General features: G+C 50.6%; 5 protein-coding genes across 5 annotated transcripts; 3 read left to right on the top strand and 2 right to left on the bottom strand.

Annotated features, from left to right (window-relative positions):
- Positions 1-184: 184 nt before the first annotated feature.
- On the top strand, positions 185-1,778 carry MIND_00979000 (1,2-dihydroxy-3-keto-5-methylthiopentene dioxygenase; the record flags this gene model as incomplete). Its single annotated transcript, XM_037366400.1, has 4 exons — positions 185-311; positions 370-694; positions 743-1,658; positions 1,704-1,778. The coding sequence occupies 4 exons, from the start codon at positions 185-187 to the stop codon at positions 1,776-1,778; spliced, it is 1,443 nt and encodes a 480-aa protein (XP_037217812.1).
- A 14,423-nt stretch (positions 1,779-16,201) lies between these two features.
- On the top strand, positions 16,202-17,546 carry MIND_00978900 (uncharacterized protein; the record flags this gene model as incomplete). Its single annotated transcript, XM_037366399.1, has 3 exons — positions 16,202-16,204; positions 16,300-17,002; positions 17,047-17,546. 3 exons carry the CDS (start codon positions 16,202-16,204, stop codon positions 17,544-17,546), a joined length of 1,206 nt encoding a protein of 401 aa, XP_037217811.1.
- Positions 17,547-18,345: 799 nt separating this feature from the next.
- Positions 18,346-19,401, bottom strand: MIND_00978800 (Glutamine amidotransferase type-1 domain-containing protein; the record flags this gene model as incomplete). The annotated part of the gene is made up of 2 exons (XM_037366398.1): positions 18,346-19,024; positions 19,076-19,401. 2 exons carry the CDS (start codon positions 19,399-19,401, stop codon positions 18,346-18,348), a joined length of 1,005 nt encoding a protein of 334 aa, XP_037217810.1.
- A 729-nt stretch (positions 19,402-20,130) lies between these two features.
- MIND_00978700 (uncharacterized protein) lies at positions 20,131-20,521 on the bottom strand (the record flags this gene model as incomplete). Its single annotated transcript, XM_037366397.1, has 2 exons — positions 20,131-20,251; positions 20,307-20,521. The coding sequence occupies 2 exons, from the start codon at positions 20,519-20,521 to the stop codon at positions 20,131-20,133; spliced, it is 336 nt and encodes a 111-aa protein (XP_037217809.1).
- A 47-nt stretch (positions 20,522-20,568) lies between these two features.
- MIND_00978600 (uncharacterized protein) lies at positions 20,569-22,555 on the top strand (the record flags this gene model as incomplete). The annotated part of the gene is made up of 4 exons (XM_037366396.1): positions 20,569-20,643; positions 20,690-21,934; positions 21,982-22,111; positions 22,179-22,555. The coding sequence occupies exons 1-4, from the start codon at positions 20,617-20,619 to the stop codon at positions 22,553-22,555; spliced, it is 1,779 nt and encodes a 592-aa protein (XP_037217808.1). The 5' UTR covers positions 20,569-20,616.
- Between the last annotated feature and the right edge of the window lie 340 nt (positions 22,556-22,895).

Genomic DNA, 22,895 nt, shown 5'->3' with positions numbered 1-22,895 from the left:
GAAAATTGGAAGCACGCCGGAAGAACAGAAGCGCGCTTTGCCTTCATTGGCAGTCGCTTGCCTCCGCCGACCGCCTGTCAGGGTCGCGGCCGAGGACAAGAAGTGACGTGGCAAGCAGCTGCCTTGATCGCCGGAGCCATCAAAATGATGGCGACTGCCAAATGAAGCAATCGCGTGATGGCTGATGTTGATAACCTGCTTTCTGGACCCTGCACCGACGATGGACCACAGCCATGGCGTAGTATTCACTCCCCAGAGCGTGGCGACGCCAGAGCTCGACGTTGCGGCCTTCCTTGACCAGCCACAGCTTCGTGAGCGGGTCCACTATAATCCGGATTGCACCCCCACACTCACGCTCTGCCACAAAAGGGTACATTCGCATATACTGGGTTGACTTCGTCAACATCCGTCGCTGTCGAATCGTGCCTGTCGCGCACTTCAAGGCTCTCCTCAAGTCTAACCGGCCCGGCGTCAACATCGCCAAAGTCTGTCTTGGACTCATTGGTCTCCATGTCGCGCCTGGATTCGTCCCCGTTGGCGAGTACCTATACGCAATCGACCTCAAATCGCTCCGCCCTTGTCCGTTTGCGCCGGGGCATGCTGCTGTACTAGGCCAGTTTGAGGAAAAAACGCCATTGGCTGGGACTGTTGCCGTGGAGCTCTGTCCAAGAACGCTATTGCGTGGAGTCGAAAGGTACGTTTATCTAAGTTACTTCCTTTCATTTATCCATATTGTTTCCAGTAAAATCAAAACCGTGCATAAGACCGAATTTCTTGTCGGATTCGAGACAGAATTCATCCTGCTCGACAAGATCGATCCCGTCAACCCAGTCAATGTGCACGACTGGTCTGCGTCAGTCGGCCTGCTAGCTGGCTCCCGCGAAGCGCTTGTACTCGAAGAAATAGGCGACGCAGTGACCGCTGCTGGTATTTCGCTGCAAATGATCCACGCAGAAGCTGCCCCGGGCCAATACGAGGTCGTCACCGGCCCACTAACTCCCCTCGCTGCCGCCGACGCCCTTGTCTACACCCGCGAAATCATCGTCCAAATCGCCGCTAAACACGGCCTCCACGCGACATTCGTCCCCCGCCCATTCATGTACTCCGCTGGCTCCAGCGCCCATGCACACATCTCCGTCCACACCGCAAACGAGCAGAAATCAGCTGACGGCCTGTCTACCCACGAGTCGCAATTCCTTGCTGGTGTGCTGAGTCATCTGCGCGCCATCGTCGCGCTGACACTTCCCACCAACGCGTCGTATAAACGCATGACGGACGGCGTCTGGAGCGGGGGCACCTATGTCAACTACGGCACCGAAAACCGCGAGGCGCCGATCCGGCTGACTAACGCGACCTCGCCTGCCTCGCGCAACTTCGAAATCCGCTTCGTCGACGGGACGGCCAACCCGCATCTCGCGCTGGCGGCGATCCTGGCCGGTGGCCTGCTCGGATTCGATGCCCAGCAGAAATTGGAGATGCAGGATTGTCCTGGCCCGAAAAGCGCTGCGGAGCTGACAGAGCAGGAGCGCTTGGCGTTGGGAATTACCACGCGGATGCCGCTTTCGGTGGAGGAGGGCCAGAAGAGTCTGGAAGAGGACGGCGCACTGAAGGCCGTGCTGGGGACAGAGTTCGTCGAGAAGTACTTGGCTGTGAATAGAGTGAGTTTCTTTTTTTGCCTGTGGTTCCTGGACTGACGTTTGTAGACCCTCCAGACGTTGTTGGTGAATGAGGCGGACACGGAGGACGAGGCGTTGACGCGAGTAGTGAAATTTTATTGAGGACCTGCCAGTGTTTGAGTCAGCGGAGGAGAGCTAGAACTTGAAGTCTGTGTAGTGAATAGTAGCCGTAGATATTGAATGCATTTTTTCTTGTTCTGCATCTTTACTCTCTCGGGATCACATAGAAGCTACATACTAGGAAACGAGCAAGAAATATTTACAACTCCTACAAAGTTGGTGAAAATTGGTTGAAGTGATAGCACTTGGCACTCAATTCATAGTATAGTACTTATCATGGTTCCAACTTGTTAGCGGTATCGGGAAGGACGGACGCGCGGTGATGCGCGGTCCCACATGTGATTGCGGCCGGCCGGAGCCCGGGTTAGGGCAGTGCCGGAGAAGCGCTATAAGTAGCGGCGTCCGCGTGCCTGTAGGGCACGCTTTTATCTCCCCTTCGTCTCCCTTTGTACCCTCGGGTAGTGGTTAAGCTACTTGTCTGTGGAACTCGATCGGAGGCGTGCGGCCTGGTTAATAAGTGCCGATTTCTGACATAAAAGCGTCCGGGCTGGCATCCCTGTACCTCTGCTTCAACTGCTTAGCTTGGGCGACCTATCTGGACGACGGAATTATCCTGGACTCGGTCTCTTGCGGCAGTGGTGTCGGGCGCGGCTCTTCTTTGGCGCGACACACTCATCCGACGACTTACGGATTGGCTCGGAGGCTCAGCCGGGCGACGTGGGCGCTCAGGCTCACAACTGCGTTACGACTAAGCACGGCAGTACTCGATGGGTGGTGCGTGGCGCCAGATACTCAGACGGCTGCGGGTGTGGGTCGGATACGCGGGGCGCACTCAGCGAGGGGGCGGCTATCGCCAGTCTCGGATATCTGCGGGTTTCAGGCGTACTCGACATGCCGGTGGCGGATGGGACTACTCGTGGAGGGGGTGCGATTGGCGTCGGGTCAGGTTGGATGGCTGGGTTGCTCCGGAAACATCGACTTGGCGGGACGGCGACTTTTCAGTGGCGGCATGCTGCTGGTCTTCAACTCGGTCTTGGTCACGGCGCTGGTCTTGCGCAATACGGCCTGGAGGATTGGGTTTTCACCTGGGTTGGCTAGGCTCTGGGATGGGACGGGCTGGTACACCGATTCAGGGGTGCGTCATGGTGGGCGGAATTGGCTTGCCGGGACGGGTGGCGCTGGTGGCGGCGCAGGTTGATGGATGTGCGGAGAGTCTTAGCTGCGCAGGTGCGCGGTGGTCTGGTCTCGATGTGTGGTGGATGTGGACCGGCTGGATTGGTCGGTGGTCTTGGACTCGCAGGGTGGGGTGGGTTCGCGCCTCACGCGCGAGGGGGTGTGTTAGCGGTATCGGGAAGGACGGACGCGCGGTGATGCGCGGTCCCACATGTGATTGCGGCCGGCCGGAGCCCGGGTTAGGGCAGTGCCGGAGAAGCGCTATAAGTAGCGGCGTCCGCGTGCCTGTAGGGCACGCTTTTATCTCCCCTTCGTCTCCTTTGTACCCTCGGGTAGTGGTTAAGCTACTTGTCTGTGGAACTCGATCGGAGGCGTGCGGCCTGGTTAATAAGTGCCGATTTCTGACACAACTTATAATGTCGGATTCGCATTCTCGAAAACAAGCCGTCCACTCGCCGCGCTGCCCGGCAGTGCAAGCTTCAGCACTTCTTGAAACTCCAAATGCTGGATCCAAGAGGCATCCGGAGGATGCCGGACCCATATACCTTCCGCCACAAAGCCAAGGGAAGCGAACGAGAAGACGGTGATCCAACGTATGGTGCGAAGCATGGGGTGGGACATGCATACTTTGTCGAAGTTTTCCATGAGCGTTGGATTGAGCGCCCAAGATGCTGCCTCGCCATCAATCCTATGCGACAGGGAAATCGTCAGCTCCCAGAGCTCAGGCGACTGGCTGCTTTGAGACAGTATTTCGTCAAGGACATGTGTCAGAATCCCTCCGTCGATTTCGATTTCTTCTTTTTCCTGGAATACCTTGAGCGTGTGCAATACCGGCCACGAGCGGGGTAGCGAGAACCCGTTCATCTCTCCTACAGAAAACATGTTGATGCAGCTTGGAAAAAAAGAAGAGGTCACTCACGCAAATAGTCGATGACCAGGTGTCTTAAAGTCGGCGCTAGCAGAGCACATAGGCCAATCGTGGGCGCGCGTTCTGCTTCGAACTCATATTCAGAGATGGTGAGGGTATGCACACAAGGCAGATACGCCTGGCAGTCGGGATGTGCGAGTAACTTGGCGATATCACTGCTGAATTTTAACGACAGTGCCCCGGCCCCAGGGAAATCATAATGCTCGTATTCCATAATGGGGGCCAGCGACTGACCGCGCTCGACCACCTCAAGATCTTCTTCTTTCAAGGAACACAAGTCCAGTTCGAGGCACCGCGTGGACTCGAGGGCTTGAGTAACCCATTCAGCAGGGAGGTGCCTGACATTCGTCACAGACATGAGATCGAGGGGCCTGTCCTTTCTGTTGCAGAGAAAGGTAGAAATTGGCCCAGGGACTAGGTGGTACCATGATGTGTATACTGGTCCAGGGGAGAAGACAGAGAGGGTGCTGACGTTAACGAGGAGGTCCAAGAACGCCAGAGACTCGTCAGGGATGGCGTGGTCGTAGTTGAAGATAGGTTCCACACCAATCGTAAGATATCGAACGTATTGAGCAAGATGGGGCGCCCGCGCCAAGTGTTCTGCAGCCGCAGTCCAAGGGTCAACGTCATTCACGATGTCTGGGTGGGAGTCGGACTCTGGCCGGGAGACCTTGAGCGATGCGTGTAGCCGTTTCTGGCACGGATGCACGAAAACGGATGCTGCGAGACAGCAGTTGCTCAATGTTGGTCTGTCATCGGGTATCGAGGCAACGACTCGTTCGAGGAGTTCTAGCGGGATTCGAGCCGAAAGCGCTGAGGAATGGGAGGAAGTCGTTGGCATTTTTGCGCGGTAAGTAAGTTGTCTTTTCAAGTTTCGAGGTCGAGACTTATTTGGGCCAAAGCAGTGAAACGTCGTAGCTGCGTTGAGAGGCTGTATTTAAGCCAGCATAGATGTTGTTGTTGTGGATTGGCACATGCACGTTGGGAGGAACATAGAGATTGCCAAATGTGGTCGGATCGTGCCAGTCTGTGACACTATTCATCCAAAACCACGACTGTTGCAAGACCCACGGCTTTCGTTTCGACCGGCCGTGGACCTTTTGGATTTCGGACCGACCGCAAACGCATACCATGGATAAGCCATAACGAAGCTCTGGCTGAGAATAGTGGTTACAAGCAAGGTGGGGTTGCTTGTACTAGCCTGCCGCTACTGACAAGCTTCAAGTTTCATGGCACAAAGGAAGCTGCTTTCTCTCCATCCAGCAGACATCTGGGTCGATATTCTCGTTCTAGGCAACTTGGAGCAGCCCGGGGTCCCTCGCGTTTGAGAAACAATATCCGAAAGGTGTGTCGCCTTTTCACATACTCCCCAATAGCAACCTGCAGCTCACTTCTCACTTCTAATTGTGCTTTGTCTCTAGACTCGTCCCCCCATGCCTGTGTACCCGGCCCCATAGGTTGAGTGAGCTCAAAAAGGGATGCAAGTGGCTGCGCTATCTTGTAATAGCTTGCTTGCTGTGGGTGTGTGTTGTCGTCTGTGCGAAATACCTCTCCCAATTTAACTTATCCTTACTAGGCCGAAGGTTTTCATCAAGATTTCCCCGCAACCATACCCGTTGGCCGTCGTTTCTGGCCATTTCAGTCACCCTCATCCGTTCGCCTACTTGTCATCACGCTGTCCATATTCACCACTATTGAGGCTGTCTTCTCCCCAGCAAGCAAGATGAAATTCCGCAACTATCCAAGCCTTGCACAGCATTCAAATCCCTAGCCATGTGGATCAACGTTGATGTCGCTGTTCGCGCGCTGTAGCTGCTAGGCGGACGCGATGAGATTTTCGGCAGTTGGCAAAGGCGGCCCAGCTCTCAAGCTCGATGTTGCAACAGTGCATTGAAGCATTTGCCGGCGTCTTTATTGGGCTTATAGTGTGCAATACAAATCAAAGGCACAATGCACTACGGTGACTCTCAAAGAAACATCCTTTACTCCAGTCACAGCTTTCGCTTTTACTTGTTGTTTATACCTGTTAGTGTCTGTTTCATTGTTCTTTCAGTCGCGTTTGGCATTGTGAATATCGATCAGTCCCACCAACTCTTGGGTGAATGATGATGGACCTGAACATGCCCATAACCCGGTTACTCTTATATTAAGCAGATGTCGTGTGAATGTATGCACATGTTTGGCATCAGCTTTAGCAATTTATTTACTCCACATTTCCACTTTTGGGACCACTGCTGTTGAAACCCTAATTTGGTAAGAAAAGCTGTAAAGTCTAATTGGGACATAAAGCTGTAAAATCAAGATTTTACATCAAGTACCATAAACAAGTCCAATCTAAGGCTATTTGTGATGTTGTTCTTGGCTGTAATATCAGTATAGAGGGCATGTAGACCTTGATATTTCATTAACTCATGAATAAAACTGGCATATTCAGTCTGCAAAAAATTGTAAAACAATATTTGAAGCTGGGGCGTAGCCCCAGCCTGTCTAGTAATATCTATGTAGCTGCGGCATTGGAATAGTGATAGTATGAAAGGAAAGTAAAGAGGTAAATGGGTATCTAGTCGTCAGAACCAGAAACATGAAAAGGATATGCCGATATCGCACGAGCATGTAAACACATGAGAGGGGAGTTTAGAAGGGTAGTGAACATATAAGTATGGGGGGATAATATCAGAAAATGGACCGTAGGTAGTGAAACAAGCCTAGCAGGATGGAGTAGGTAAAGGAAGTGTCTCCGGAGTGAGGGAATCATCCTTTCGGAAATTTGGGCTTGAAAGTTTGCCGGGTTACAGAGTGTGAATGTCAAGGCTGCATCAGCCGAGGAAAGGAGGCACGAGTGGAAATATGTCGTGGTATATGGTTTGGTGAATTGACCCAAGTTTCGAGTTGGTTTCGAGATCCGTTGGGCCAGACCCGACAGAGGGGTTTGAGCACAAAATAGTGCAATGCAGATTTGACCGTTCGATGGAGAGAGAGTAACGGGTTTATGTCTGTCCGAAGTTGGAGTCAATGTAAGTATTGAAGGGACGAAAAAGACTAGGGGTGGCGGGAGAGGTGGCAGGGTTCGTGAAGAATCCATGTCTATGAGCGGTGTCTGGTGCTGCAACAGCTAGACCGCTTATTGCGGGATGAACAGCAGGCTGGAGCATGTTTGGAGGTTGGCGAATGGCCATTAGCTAGGCGGACGTGGAGCAGGCTAAGGAAAAGAGGGTTAGTGAATATGTGAATAAAGCAGCAAGAGGACGCGCCATGTCTGCCTCCCGACGACAAGTCTCCTCCGGCAGCACGAAGCAGCCTTGGAAACGTTCACCATTCGACGAAAGAAGAGTCCCTTATTGCTCGTCGTTGGAGAAGACGGAAGTTCTAGGCATTGAAGTCAGCATTTTTCTCGAGCGGCAGGAAGACGCACATGAATTGCGTGAAACAAGCCCATGGTTCTTTGGGGAGGAAATTTTCATGTCGAGACAACGCTTATGTTGTGACTGGGACCGAAACATGGGCAGTGCGTGATACATAGGATACAACAGACGAATGAGCCGCAGCAAACGCGGGAGCGGGCTGACAGTGGTGAAGGTCGGGGTGAAAGTCAAGAACAAGCCGGATGCCGCCTAATTTGGCAAACCTGATTGCAACGTCTTTCTTGCTTGCTTCCCGCGCTGGTTGCTAGTTCCCAAGGCTGCTGCAGCCATGGTTCCCCTTCCACCAGAACTCATCGACCACATTGTGAAGAATATATCTAACGACAAGACGGCGCTCAAAAACTGCTGTCTCTCCGCCTCCGCGTTCGTTTACGCGTGCCAAAAACACCTCCACAGCTCGCTCCGCCTCTCAGTCAAGAGAATGAACTCTTGGGAGGCTATCTGGAACCAATTCGAGGACTCTCCGCATCTTGTGAAGCATGTCATCCACTTGAATGTCGATATCCACCACCCACAGCCGCCGTTCTCCAAGCTTGACAGTCTTCCTCTCCGTATCAGCCCGACATCCTTCCTCCTCTTCACCAACCTTAAAACAGTGGCCATCGGGTCCAAGACTGATGTCTCGTGGCACAGTGCTAATAGCTCAGTCGTAGTTGCGCTGGGGACGCTTCTTGTAGAGAGGAGTACGCGGCCGCTTCGTAGAGTGCAACTGCTGAACCTTGACCACATTTCCGCTGACCTTCTCATCCTTGCTTTGCGTGCTACAACGTATCTGAACCTCCACTTCTGCACCGGAAGTCGTATGGAAGACCGTGACCTCGGAAAGTTGACACGCCCCGCCGTTGAACTTGAAGTTGTGCGCTCGGCGCAGACAACCGTCTTCATGTACTACGACGACACTCTTCTGGAGATGCTCGCTGGGCCTCATCTTCGATCTTACCTCTCCCGCATCGCATCGTTCCAAGTTAGCGGTTATCAAGACCCATTGGAGCCTTTCCTTGCGCTGTATGCACGACTCGCACCGACCATTCCAGAGATCTATTTTCCCAACGAGGGTGGGTCGCTTTCTTGAATATTAATATTAGTTTTGCTGAATATATATATAACCCAGAAGAGATTTTGGTCCAGCTTGAGCAGGACGCCGCCCGCGCGCTGCCTTCATCCTGGCCGGTACTCCGGACCGCCCACGCAGATATGAAGAAAGCGGAGTTGGAAGAGGAGCCGCCATGGATATTGACCCAATTGCTCACCAACGTTGTCATCCCGCGCTCCACCCCTAATCTCCTCCGGATACACATCATCTTGGAGGTCGACATCGACGACAGGGCAGATGATGTCCAGGCTCCGCCTGCACATGAGGGCGACTTTATTCCCGCCACACCCCTCACATGGCAGCTCAACCCGACCACGTTGGCCACCCTGGACGCGGCCTGCGCCACGCACCCAACACTTGCAGCCCTGCACTGGACGATTACCCTCCGCTTTGCGATGGGCGGGCGGACCTACCACCACCATCACCGGTATGCCGATCATGCCCTGCTGCAATTCGCGGCGTGTTGTAAAGCGCTCGAGCGGGCATTACCGAAGACCAAGAGTAGTGGACGATTGCAGCTGGAACATGAGGGTCCGAATGCAGCCAGATACTACCACACGAGCTCATCAGCAGAGGTAACCTTGGCATAATGCTGCTTGAGCATATTGGGGGTGGATGTCTCGATTGGATCTGGTAGCAGTTAACGTTGTCTGAGCTCATGATTGAAATGATATACTTATTTGAGAACAGAATACAGAATGACATAGTATATTTGAGAATGAAAAAAACCAACAGTGTCAGAGTCGACTATGACCAGATAAATCCACTCGCGGCATTGTCGGTTTCCGAAGGGAAAAAATTGGCCCATCCAAGTGGTCCAACCGATAGCAAAGGCCACGACATTGGGTTTACCAGCGACGGACTCGGAACACTGGGAACAGGCGATATTGAATGTTTAATGCATGGATACATACTTCCTTGCAACCTCAGGCTTTATTCCTTATACAAGTACATTGAAGGTAGACAATAGCGATGATAAGCGCTAACAATATTGAACAGCATAATGGTACACTGATAATGCATTGTCTACTGGGATACTACATATTCAGCCAACACCTGGTCTACCGCATCTTTCGTCAATCTCGCAGGGTCTCTATTGATAAGTTCCAGGACATCCGCCCAGAACCACGAGTCTGGGAACGGATTGCTGGTGCGTAGGGACATATAAAGGTCGATAAGCTCATCTTCGGGAATGGCCACTTCGTAGTTGTCGCGGTGGAAGAGGTTGACAATGAAACAGTGATAACCGTCCTCCCAAATGGGCCGGACCTGCGTGCCTTGCCAGTCAACGACCGCCAGAATTGTCGGATCTTCGGCGGATCGGACAAGGACATTCAGGGAGTGCCAATCGGCATGCGCAAGACGGAAGAGCTCGGGTGTACACTCCATGGTCGCCGCTTGGGTGCGCAACCGGGAAAGAGAAGTAGAAAAGTCCTCTCTTGTGAGGGAATCTGCTCCACCATTAATATCAGAGTAGAGTTGTCGCCGTTGATGCCAGACATCAGGGTCAGGGATGCGTTCCTGAGCGTTACGCAGACGAGCGACAAGGTAATCGCGGGAGGATGTGAAGCGCGGAGAATTGGGAGAGAGAAACATGTGGTCATGAAGCGGTGGCCCAACGGTACCGGCCTCGTCGAGCAGCGAACCAATCGCTTCGAACGGGTGGTCGATCAACTGGTCTTCAAAGCTTGCCACTTGTGCAGCAATTTGTCGCCAGGATTCGGCGGTGAATAAGTGGGATATTCTAGCAAGGGGCACACCAGAAACACGCTCCATAAAGATGTAGGGTGTGCCGAGCTGTTCAGACGACTCGTTCCAGCCCAATATGCGAGGAACGGGAATAGTCGTATGAGTAGCAATGAATTGCATGGTCGCAATCTCAGATTTAAGCTCGCAGGAGACTTGCTCGGGTGTCAGTTGTGGCATTGGTCTGCGGAGCCGAGCGAGAAAGTCGGTTTTATCTGACAGTGCAACAAGGAAAATCTAAAAAATTACTGAGCAATGTCCTGCTTACCAACAAAAATCTCACAAAATTACTCCTGCCGATAGCGAGGAGGTGTACACCCGTAACTGGGACACCCTTCACTTTGGAAGCGTGGACTTTGAGCTGGTCAAGGTCTAAGTGGCAGAGTTGACCCCGTGCTTTGAGAGCAAATGCGGGGATGTTCATCTGACGAGTTAAAGTCGCGGAGGCATGAGCTAGAATTGGATCCTTCGATTTCTGAGTTGAGTGTATGTCCAGACCGGCAGCATCATTCACCTACCCATGCTACCAAAAACGCACGCGATGCCTCTTCATCATTCTGAATCAGAGGAGGCTGGAGTGGATGCTAGGTATCCAAAGCTCAGCACTACACTTTTGAGTAAGCATTCACACCTTTTCTGTCCCTTGCATAGTTGTGGCTGGTCCGGTTAGAGGACGAGATGAGGGCAGCGTGTGGCTGTGACGTGACTTTGTGTGTGTGTGTGGGAGTTCCTTTGGCAAAAAATCCCCCATGTCGCCATTCACGAGAAGTGTGAGGACATACGAAGGGGAATGCCACACGAGAACTCGCTTGTCTCTTTTAACGGTTTTACGCTCTTGCAGAGAAGAAAAACGGGGAATGCCCCCAGTGAGCATCATGATTCAAGGAAAAGAGGGGACGAGAACAGGAAAGGTGTGTTGTGGAGGGGGGTACGGATGGTGGCTGGCTGGCTGCATGAAAGCAAGAATAGTCAGTGGGGAGGGGCGGGACTTGGAGCACGACAAACCTGGCTAAAAACGACAGCTCAATGATCATGATTTCTTTCTTTGTGGCGAGCCATTGCAAAGGACATGTTACACGCGAGCAAAGGTTTCGGAGGTTCTTGGAGGTGCCGGACAGAGTCCCATGTGCAGTAATAAGTAGTGGGAATATGGATCGTGCGGTGAAGGACGGAAGTATGAACCTCCGGATTTGGAAACGCCGGATGAATGATGGCGCACTGCCCTTCATTTCGACGCCCATCTCACCGCGCAACGTGGGCATGTTGAGTTCGCACCGACGTTCGCGTTGACTCAGATACAGCCTATCAACGTGGATAACAACCATTCACTTGACATTCTTGAAAAATGCAAGTTCTGGCAGATGCGGTCAACAAAAGACATGTCTTCCCCACCCTCGACTCTTGTGGCCTCTATTCCCCTCGAACTCGTCGACTACATCGTCGACGCAGTCGCCGACAGTCAAACCTTGAAAAGCTTCTGTCTCGCAGCGTCACGTTTTGTCCATCCCTGCCAAAAGCGCCTCCATCGCGTTCTCAACATCCACCTCAGGCTACCACCCCCCTAAACCTCTTAGGGTTAAATACCCCCCCCTGACTTCTAACCTAAGAGGTTCCCCTGCATGGGTTTAACCCACAGGCTATGGCTGTTCCCATCACCATGGGTGTTTCCACCTCCTGTCACATCACACTAGCTGTTTAGTGCCCGTGGTTCACCCATCCTGAGCAAATGGTATTCAATTCATTTTGAGCTATATACTCATCGGAAAAATATATGAAAATTATACATATGCTCTGACTAGTCTAAGGTAATATATTATGGTCATTAGGCGACGGGAAAAGACTTTGCTTGGTGTGGGGGGGAGGGGTATGGTATGTAGGGGGGTTTAGGGCTCTGGGCTAGAGGGGGGGGTCCAGATGGCTATAGAGTGACTAGCATAAGTAGATAGAAAGGTATTCTCTGCTCTATTATAGTCTAGGGCAAGGAAAAGAACTACAGGTATGTGGGTTGGCTTGCAGGGCTTCTATACATGATATTATCTTATATATTTATCCAAAAGAATAATAAAAGGAGGATGGAGAACAAGTCTGAGTCTAGAAAGTAACTAGTCTAGAGGTGGAAGGCAACAAGTTATGCTATAAAGGTCCAGACACTACTGACTACACTGGGTGCAGATGCCGAGCATCGACACATATGCTGCATGATGCTGATGGCATGTTCAACCTAGGCAACACCCAAGGCTTGATTGGGTATACCCAAACACCTCCTTTGAACCCGCCATGGTGTACCCAATCATGCCTTACAGGACAGGTGTGGGTGTATCCACCCATTAATGTGGGCACACCCTGGAACGCCCGCCCCGAAGTGGAGGGCATCACCCATATCTGATGGGATCACCCGGACGGTTTCTGGCCAGCGCCCATGGGTGATCCCATTATCAGGCATATGGTTATGCCCACACCTGCCTAAAAAGGCAAGGTAGCACCCACCACAGGTGGCTACACCCAGCATGCTTCCCGACAGGGTATGTGGAACACCCACCCCACTGTGGGTGAAGTCTAAGGCCAAATTTTTGCTAAGTCTAGTATATAGGGGTGAATAAAGGTGAATAATATGACATAGCCTATAGGTTATCTAGGCCAAGTCTCCCGGAGTCATACTATGTGACATGTTACACAGTGTCTCAAAAAGAAACTTTCATCAATAGACACTAGAGCAGGTAGTTTCAGTGACTGTATCATGTGGTTATATACTGTAATATAATATGATACACATGATACGTTTCCAAGACAGGAAATTTCCGTGATTTGAGAATGCAATCATTACAGAATGTCACAACACCAAAGTTGTCTATATAAACAACTTTCATTAAGTAACCTATAGTGGCATTTGATTAGCTGTGTCCACACTAGCCAATCACTAGCTGATCTATCACTGATAAAATGATATCTCAACAACTAGCGTGGCTACAGAGCTGATTAAAGTTCTACTAAGGACACCTGACTGGTAGGGTCAATATCCCTGTCAATATGATCTTATCAGTATATCCATACTATCCAATAATTGTGCATCAGACTTATTAATCTAGCTATATCTCTGCTAGTTCTCCATGGATTCAGATGATTGTTACATTAGTAGGCAGGTAGTCATATTGTCTTAATATGGTCCTATATGACCATAGTCTCATACCTTTGAAATATACTGTTATATCATGTTTCTGTGGGTTTTTCTGTTTTGAATTTTATCCAGCACAATGAGGCCCTGACATCTGGGTGAGGAATGCATGGATAACCATGATTTAAGTTGTGTTACAGTCAGTTGGACATCCATTATGGCTCTGAAAGACACACATATTTTTAGACACCCTACACACCTGTATATATGGCAAATATCCTGTTATTCAATCTCCCAATAACTCACCTCTAAGTCAGTTATTGACTGGCGGTCCAGGGTTTGGCTAAAAGGGGCCAAGAACCGGACCGAACCGGACTTAGCCATCACTACTTAGAGGTACAGGATCACTGATGAGATGAAAGTAGGAAGCATACAGAGGGGTCCACCTAAAAGGTGGTATGCTCCCCATGATCCTTTATTTATGTAATTGCTTGTTCTTCTCCATTATACATATGACTACTGTTACACATGATATTGACAATACAGCCATGATGTGGTAGGTGATTATGGATCAAAATATGTCAAGTTCAGTCAATAAGGTATATGCAGATCCCCCCATCCTTTGATTGATCTCTAAATGCTGATGGAGGATGAATTTGGATGGACATTCAAAGACCAGTTAGGTATGAAACTGGTTTACATGAATAGTGGGGTATATAGACTGAGTACTGGACATTGAGATGCATGTATGGGGGTATCTGGATATCTACTAGGACCCTGTACTGTAATTAGTTGTGGTTCTGGCATGCGTTATAGAAGGTAGCTGAAGAGGGGGTAGGTACCCATAGAGCAGAAAAGAGTGTCTTCGCTATTACAACTGGTTAGAAATTAATTTCAAGTATGATACAAGACTTGGACATAAGATAGTATAGACCTTCAAATAAACCTATCTCGCACTTGAATCAACCTTATAGCTATTCTAGATCTTTCACAGTACTATTATCAGTGTTATTTATTGCAAAGATGATGAGTTCACCATGCCATGGTCTTTTTGAATCTGAGAAATCAAAGTATATAGACCAGTAAGAGTATGGTCCACATCTGAGAAAGTAAGAGTATGGTCCACATCTGAGAAAGTGGTGCCCCTGCCCCTCTGGCATCCTGAGTTATATAACACCAAGAGTCTCTAGGAATTGACTGACTCTAACACTTGCTACATGGTTGCCTATGGGTAGGATTATAGTAGACCATTATGTGGAACTATATCAACTTGGATCATGAGATTCAATGCATGGGGGCCCAAGACATCAGCAAAATGCTCCTCAACTCTAAATTCAGTGATACTTGGCAGTCAATAGATTAATGTGATGGTACATGATGAGTGAGGTAGATTAGGATGATATACCCTTGAAATGAGCTCCCTCCCAGCCTTATCCACCCAGGCTAACTAAATATCCATGGTTATCTTTCAGAGTTGATGGAGATCAAATACTACTGATGAGTGAATGCCTTGCCTTCTCAGTGTTAAATTCACTTGGGACTGTAAGTGGACACACTAAAGTCTTACTTTGGAGTCTCTGGAAATATAGGTCATCTACCTTATAATGTTGGAGTACCAGATATTCCCTTTTATATGACTAAACAGTAATTACAGTGGTCATATCATATGATGGTGATCAGGAGCCATGGACTATTGAAAATACTCTTGAGAATCTTCCTAACAGTACTTAAATCATATATTTCCATTAAGTAGTTATGAATATAGAAGCTCATCAGTTATAGATCTGCTAGTAAAAGGCTAGTACTGGCATTACTATTCAGCTACCACTATAGATCACTGAATGGAAGTTGTCAGTATACAACATTAGTTTTGTGACACATCACGATCTGTGACATTGTGTGATGAGTGTATCCTCATATGGCAATAATTTCCGTTTTGGATATTCTGTCATATGTATACCTCTATGTTACAGTATATAATCACATCACATAGGCACTAAAACTACCAGCTTCAGTATCTATTGGGAGGCACATGGGCATGCCCATCCTGACTAATAAGCACGTGGGTGTACCTGGCGGGTTCCGTGGGAAGGCGGGGAGGACCCACAGTGGGGTGGGTGTTCCACATACCCTGTCGGGAAGCATGCTGGGTGTAGCCACCTGTGGTGGGTGCTACCTTGCCTTTTTAGGCAGGTGTGGGCATGACCACATGCCTGATGATGGGATCACCTATGGGCGCTGGCCAGAAACCGTCTGGGTGATCCCATCAGATATGGGTGATGCCCTTTGCTTTAGGTGGGTGTTCCGGGGTGTGCCCACATTGATGGGTGGATACACCCACACCTGTCCTATCAGGCATGATTGGGTACACCACAGGGGGTTCAAAAGAGGTGTTTGGGTGTACTCAATCAAGCCTTGGGTATTGTCCAGGTTGAATATGCCGTCGGCATGGCGTGGCATATGTGTCGATGCTCGGCATCTGCACCCGGTATAGTCAGTAGTGTCTGGACCTTTATAGGATACCTTGTGGGCTGCATAGCATGATATAAGGGCACTGACTGTGGGCAACAAGGGCCTGCAAACTTTATTATTATTATTATTTGATGTGGTCGACCAGTAGGCGGACTAGCTGCCAGCCTTTCAATGCTTTGTTGACCGAATTGGTTCTATTCTTCTTTTTACTATTCTTTTCCAAAAGAAAATATGTAATAGTATGAACCTACCTTTAGGGCTTCTTCTTGCCCTCCATTACATAGCAGAGAATGACTCCCAATACCCCTGCATACCATACCCCACATGCTATTCAAAGTCCTTTCCCCGTCCCCTAATTACCATAATATATTACTCTAGACTAGTCTGAGCATTCACATAATTTTTTTATAATTCTCCCATGAGTATACAGCTTAAAATGAATTTAATACTATTTGCCCAGGATGGGTGAACCACGGGCACTAAACAGCTAGTATAATGTGACAGGGGGTGGAAACACCCATGGTGATGGGAACAGCCATAGCCTGTGGGTTAAACCCATGCAGGGGAACCTCTTAGGTTAGAAGTCAGGGGGGGGTATTTAACCCTAAGAGGTTTAGGGGGGTGGTAGCCTGAGGTGCAACATCGCGGACCCAGTAACCAAGCCCGACCCTGACAGCAAATCCGACCCATGGACCACTGCGGCAGCACTTTTTGCGCAGTCGCCTCATCTCGCGCAATACGTCCACCACCTCATAATTGAGCTGCAGCCCGTATTCAACTACAGACACGAGATCCCCAAGGCGTCGCTGGCATTTCTCACCCTCCTGGTTAACGTCCGCATATTCGAAATCACGCCACAATCCTACATGTCATGGTACCACGCTCCCAAGGCCGTTCCCGCGCCCATCTTCGCCTTCCTCCGCAGTCGCAAAGACCGCCCACTCGACAAGGTGTCCGTCACGAAGGTCGGGCACCTGCCGATTGAGTGGGTCATCCAGGCGCTCGAGTCCACCAAAAACCTTTACCTATACTTCTGCTGTCTGAAAGAGTACGATATGGACCGTGGACGGCTGCGCACGCCCATGACCAAATTCCTCAAATACAACCATTCTGCTGGTGCATCGCTTCCGCGGACGCTGTCGTTGCATTTCAGTAGCAATGTCGTCCAGCTGCTGTCCCATACCAGCTTCAAGAAATACCTCCCCTCCGTGCATACTTTGACCATGTCAGAGTACGGGCTGGAGTCGGACCTGGTGCCCACAATTGCCTTTTTTGGCTTGCTTGCGCCGACGGTGAAGCATCTGGTCATTGATACAATGCGTGAGTTATGTCCTCGTTTGTTTCTCCACTGAAATGCTCAACAGGGGAGATCAACACCTTCTCGATGCCCTGCTCGTGGCCGGCGCTTAACACCCTCGAAGTGCATCAAACAAAAGACGACCTCGAGAACGAAGGCGAGCATCCATGGATCCTGACGCACGTGCTCAATGAAATCCTGTCTCCAACCCATGCATCGCCGGAACTCACGGAACTGACAATCGTTCTCTCCCATACGATCGACGACATGCCCGAGGGCTCAATCGACCCGACTCGGAGCAAGCCTGTAGCATGGGCGCTCAATTCCACCCTCATGGCGCTGTTCGACCGCATATGCGCATCCCACTCGACGCTCAGGACTATACGCTGGGTTACGGTGTTCTCGTTCACCTCCACAGGCTACGACGACGACGATGTGTATACCCCGTATCCTGTCGAGGCGGCGCTGGCGCAGCATTTGGCATTCTGGGAGGCATTGACGCGGGCGTTGCCGAAAGTAGCGGCAAGTGGTTGTTTAGTCTTCGAGGACAGGAAGCCTACATTGTAAAAATAGTTGGGCAATAGTAAATGCGCCCAACTGATACTATCACTGCTGTTTTGGAGATATTGAACTTGGTAATTTGCATCATGTACAGTACTGTATCCAAGATTCTCCACAACACTGGCAAATGGCTCCAAATCACACTCTGGATGCTCTTCAGGGCAGTTCCATTTTTCTTCAGCACATCGCAGTTTCAAGAGCGTAACATAGCTATTGGGTCCTTCCGGGAAGAGGAGCTTTTGCGAAAACCCGTTAAGCGTGTCAACACACGCGAGGTTACTCATAATGAACCGCGAAACCGACACAGTTGCCTCAAGGCCTTGGACAGCAGGATGCCGGGTCTGGCAGTACTTGCAGAGGCAGACAGGAGATGGAGCGCCAGCGAGCGCGCCGACAGAGTACAGGGAAGGCATCCCGATTCCTCCGTAAGCAACGACTTGTACCTCTTGAAGAGCGGCCTTCGCAAGGAGTAGGCATGTTTTGAAGCGACGAGTGCTCGCATTTCGGACTATCGCAAATCATATACCGCCTGCCCGCAAATGAAATTAAGATGCTGGCACTCAGTTCTAGGCATTGCCTCTTCGCTGAATCGCATTTGAGGACAAAAGAGAGTACATCAACTACGAACACGCGCTGACCAAATGAAAGTCAAGCTGGGCCGATGTGTGGCGAGTGTTTAAGTAGAAACACATGACGGTTTGGTGGGCGGTAGGCAGGCAATCCGAGTACCCGACGTCATCAATCTGGTCGATAACACGTTCCTCCATGAAGTAGAGTCAGCGGCCAGAGATGCGTTGCCTTGTGGCTAAGTTGATTTGACGAGCTCCTCCCATGGCGGCATGTCGAAATAGGACGGGAGGTTGTCCCATATCGTCTGACGGTGATGCATCGAATCTTGATAAGAGGCCGTATAGCACACCTCGCAGATGGCCTTGCGGAACGACGACCACGGGAACTTGATGGAGAATATCCCGGGACACCCGTTGCCTAAGCTGGCTTCGAGACTTTGCAGCCAGCGCAGCTTGGCGCTGTCGCAGCGCGCGGTGTTGGTGCAGTTGGGGATCTTGAGTGTGCCAGTGAGGAAGCCAAATACCTCTGCTCGTAGCGCAAGAAGCAGATTTTGGCGGCCCCGGATGCAAGCGCGTTTGTCCAGCCAGTCAAGCTCGATATGTTTCCCGTCGATGCTCTTGAGGCCGTCAAGGATATCGTTGATGTCGACTGTGTCGGCACATAGATACATGCACGCAGGCAACAACGCTTCGTGACCGGTCTCTTTTGCAAGCTGGAATACGGCGAACGGTCGGGCATTGAAGACCTCGATAGCGTTGTCCCTTCTTTGCTCCCAGTCTTGCAGCGTGGTGGGGTAAAGCGAGGAGATGTGTGCCAAAGCCCGTCGTCGCAGAAAATCGACATTGTACTTAGTGCTGAGTCGCAAGACTGCCGCAATGAGGGTGAACGAGGTCGTTTCTGGCGGATTGTAGTATCTAACCCAAGTTAGGTTAGCGCTAGATGTAAAAAAGAGACTGTACACGCACCCGACATGGTGCAACGCTTTCAAAAAATGCATAAGGTCGACAGCGGCGTCATACACCCTCACAACAGGACACCCGTCCACCGTCTCCTCCTCCGCATAGCTCCCCACAACAAGCATATCGTTGAACACCGTCGAGTTTGCCGCGAGAATACCGCGGAAGACTTTAAACAACGTGCCCTCTGCCTCAAGAATGAGCGTCCCATCTTCAAACCACACATCGAGCGAGCGCTTGGCAAGTGGAGTGGGCAGCGGTGAGAGCGCAGAGATAGGGCCCGGAGAAAGCGGGAGAGAGAGAGGCACTTGGACTTCGGTACGGTCGAACTCCATGGTGGTGGTGGTGGTGGTGGTGGTATAGAGACAAGGAGGGTTTGATGGCGGCCCGATGATCATTGCGGAAGTTGTTTGTGCAATCGAGACTCTATCCAAAAGAAATCTTATAAGTGATACAGCCGTTTGAACTTGAATTACTTTCTCGACTTACAGCCGTTTGCGGAAAGGTTTGCCACGGCCGGTTTTCGGTCACACAACAAAATTTTGAGCCGATTTTGTATCGGCCGTTTCTTCCTCAAAACGGGGTCTCTTTGCCTAGATTTTAGTAGATTTAGAATGTACAAGTCAAGCAGAATACAATGGTGTGGTTTCTGGAGAAATTGCAGCAATAAATGAGAAAAGTCTTATTCTGGTGTAAAACCGGATTCAGCTCAACAACGGAGACAGCTGGCGGCCTGAATGCAATGTATACTCAAAATTTTGTTGTGTGACCGAAAACCGGCCGTGGCAAACCTTTCCGCAAACGGCTGTAACAGTGATATTGTAGCTAAAACCCACCACCTTGCCTTGCGCGAAGCTCTAAAGTGACAAAGTGCCGCTTAATTAACGTGGACTGTCGGCTCTCTCTGTGGATGCCCGCTGGGGATTGGATTGCCCATAGACATCAAGTTAATTTAAGGGCAATTTCCAGACGATGCAGGTGAGCCTAAGAGATGATCACATTGTGCGATAGTGTTAGGTTTCCTCAGATAACCACCATAACGATAAAGAATTCCCGATCGCAGGTTAAGTCAAGTCGTCGTTTGTTGCCAAAAGCGACGGCAGGAAGGCAGAGCTCCGAACGATTTCCATACGTGGCGCCGCCGCGGAAGCAGCAATCGCAGCGCGAATTCGAGATGCATCAGGCCTAACAAAGAGGTCAGCGTGTAAAATATGGGGAGAGAGAAAGAAAACCAACGCACCCAGAAGCCAATCTCAAGACACACCTCCCGTATGTTTCCTTGTCCTCTTCCTGCCCAACCCATAAAACATCCACCTGTGAATCCGACGCCGTCAGCCCAAATGACTGGGTGAGCGATTCTTGGAGAGCCTGGCGAATTTTCAGCACATCGGAAGGCGGAGATGTGCGGAGCAGGAGGTACTCGTGGCGGAGAGGCAGATTAGAGGACGACGACATGGTACTAGTAGGATGGATAGGAACTCACGTGATTATTAGGCAACCACCTCTTCCTGATCACCGCTGCCACACTTGTTTGGCATTGTGGGACTGGGATGAGCGCTTTCCCACCAAACTTTCGGGTGAGATATCTCTATTTTTCAGATCCGTTCTCATTGTCGAACCCAGCGCATCGCCGCCGGCGTAGAGCGTGGCTCTTTCAGCGACATTGCCGCGGCCATCTTGCGCGTCAGAACGAGACTCGTGCCTCTCACTCCTGCAGTCGTCAACTTGTTTCTTGCACCATTCAAGAGCCCCCCTCCCGGGCCCACCCACCTCCTCTCGACACTGACTCTCGTGACCGCATACTTGGATGGTCTCAAAATCTGCCTAGACATCGCACATGACCGCCGAAACACCGCCGCTGACGCAGAGATCGCGGGATATTGGGAAATTCTTTGTCGATGGCTGTCCGCTATAGAGCTTGCTGCGGCCGAAAGACTGGAGGAAACGGACGACGTAGCCGAATGGTTTCGAGTGGCTCAAGCGGTCAAGGGATTCATCCATGCTGCTGCTGCGCACCACCCTGGATTTCAATCGGCCTTGCAAGACCGTGCTACTCTGGAGACGATCATGACTTGTCTGGCCGGCATCTTTGTCGTGGAAGGCGAGCACCAGATCCAGCATAAACCGGGAGAAGGCACGGCTCCAGCAGCGCTATATGCAGTACTTGCGCAGACATTGTTCCACGGAGGGCGCCCTGAACGGGCCGTGCAGCCGAATTCCCTCGCCATCGAGGTATTTTCCAGTAACTTTCCCGACAAGGCGTACCTCGCACAGCTTATGCTTCGTCATCTTGACCTCGCACGCAAGGCCGACAAGGGCGTGTCTCATCCAATGCACATCCTCGGTACTCTCAACTTCGTCATTGCGACTATTGTCGATATTCCCAACGTATCGCGACCACTCGTCCTCCAGTACCCGATGCGCCATATTGTCGCTCTGCTCAAATGGGCCGCCAAGTCACGGCACTCCCGTGCTGAGCTTGCCCATGTTGTTTCGATGAGTTTCGGCTATATATCATCCAGCATGCGCGCCACAAATGGCTATGGCTGGATTCGTCACTGTCTCCGCGCAGGAATCCTGGTGTCCATTCTCGAATGCAGCAAGTTTTACACCGAGCGGTCCGCAGACCACATCGAGCCTGTCAGCATAGTGCTGGAAGCAATCACTGTCTTTCTGACATACCGTTCGGTTGTCCGCCAGGCGAAGAAGTCGATTCAAGAGGTGGCTGCTCGATTCGATGTGCGGAACCCCCCGCTAGATGGCAAGCTCCGTTCTGAATGGGCCGAACTCATACGTATTCTGGACGAGCGGGTAGTGCTAAAGGAAAACCACGATCTGAACAATCGCAATCATTGCCAGGCGATCAGGGTGAGTACTTACAATCGTTAAGCCACAACCAAGTAATACCTACACAGTGTACAACTGTTCGGCCAGATCTTAGAGCCTGCGGCTCATGCCGAGTTGTTAAGTATTGTTCAAAGAGGTGTCAAGAAGAGCATTGGGCCAAGCATAAACACCACTGCGCTGACATGTTTCGCCTGCATGGTGCGATACTTAAGCTTGCTATAATTCATGTTGTGTTCATTGAACTTCATTCCTAACGTGCATTTAGACCTCGGTGCTGAGAGGATGACTCACCAAATTGCCTGTAACGAAGACCGCCGCTTCTTCGAACAGGTTGCCAACCACGACCTTCGTGCGATCAGGCAGAATCTCATCCATCAGCGGGCCCGGCTTCTCGCGCACATTCCCCGTAATCAGCGTCTCCCGTGCTTCGTCAAGCTCGACTATCTCCATCACCCGCTCAAGTACGAAGTCAGGATGATAACCCCGGAGGAGCCCCTGAGGGATCCATCGGTAACCGTCGAGTTGGCGAACAAAGCGCGCAGTTCATCGGTGCCATGGACATACATCGAGATCGCCATGCCTCATGGGAGAGGTGCTCATGACCATTTTGCATGGCTGGATGGGCTAGGGAACTGGGATTAATAGTGAGTGGAGGAAATTGGGGGAAATGATTTGGATATATATGGATTTGATAAAACTTTGGATAACCACGCCGCGGGCTATACCAGGATGAATGGCAGGTTAATTTTAACTTGGACAACAACCCCGATGAACGGCATTCAACTTCTATGTATTTGCTTTCTCTGGAGTCTGGATGAAAGTGAAAGGAAAATTTAAAAGGAGGTGTTGCCTTGCCTACTTATTTCTTGAGAATGGAAGCAACATCACATGAGTGTAAGGGCAACCCCGGAGGCCTGAGATCAAGGTCCTAGCAGGGGAGGATCCAAAGCGTGAACATTGGTAAGCGAATACAAAATGAAGC

The sequence above is a fragment of the Mycena indigotica genome (assembly GCF_014461135.1).
Source record: "Mycena indigotica strain 171206Taipei chromosome Unknown Mind.scaff0008, whole genome shotgun sequence".
NCBI lineage: Eukaryota > Fungi > Basidiomycota > Agaricomycetes > Agaricales > Mycenaceae > Mycena > Mycena indigotica.
The sequence above is the reverse complement of the archived record's forward strand: the minus strand, read 5'-3'. Positions and strand labels throughout refer to the sequence as shown.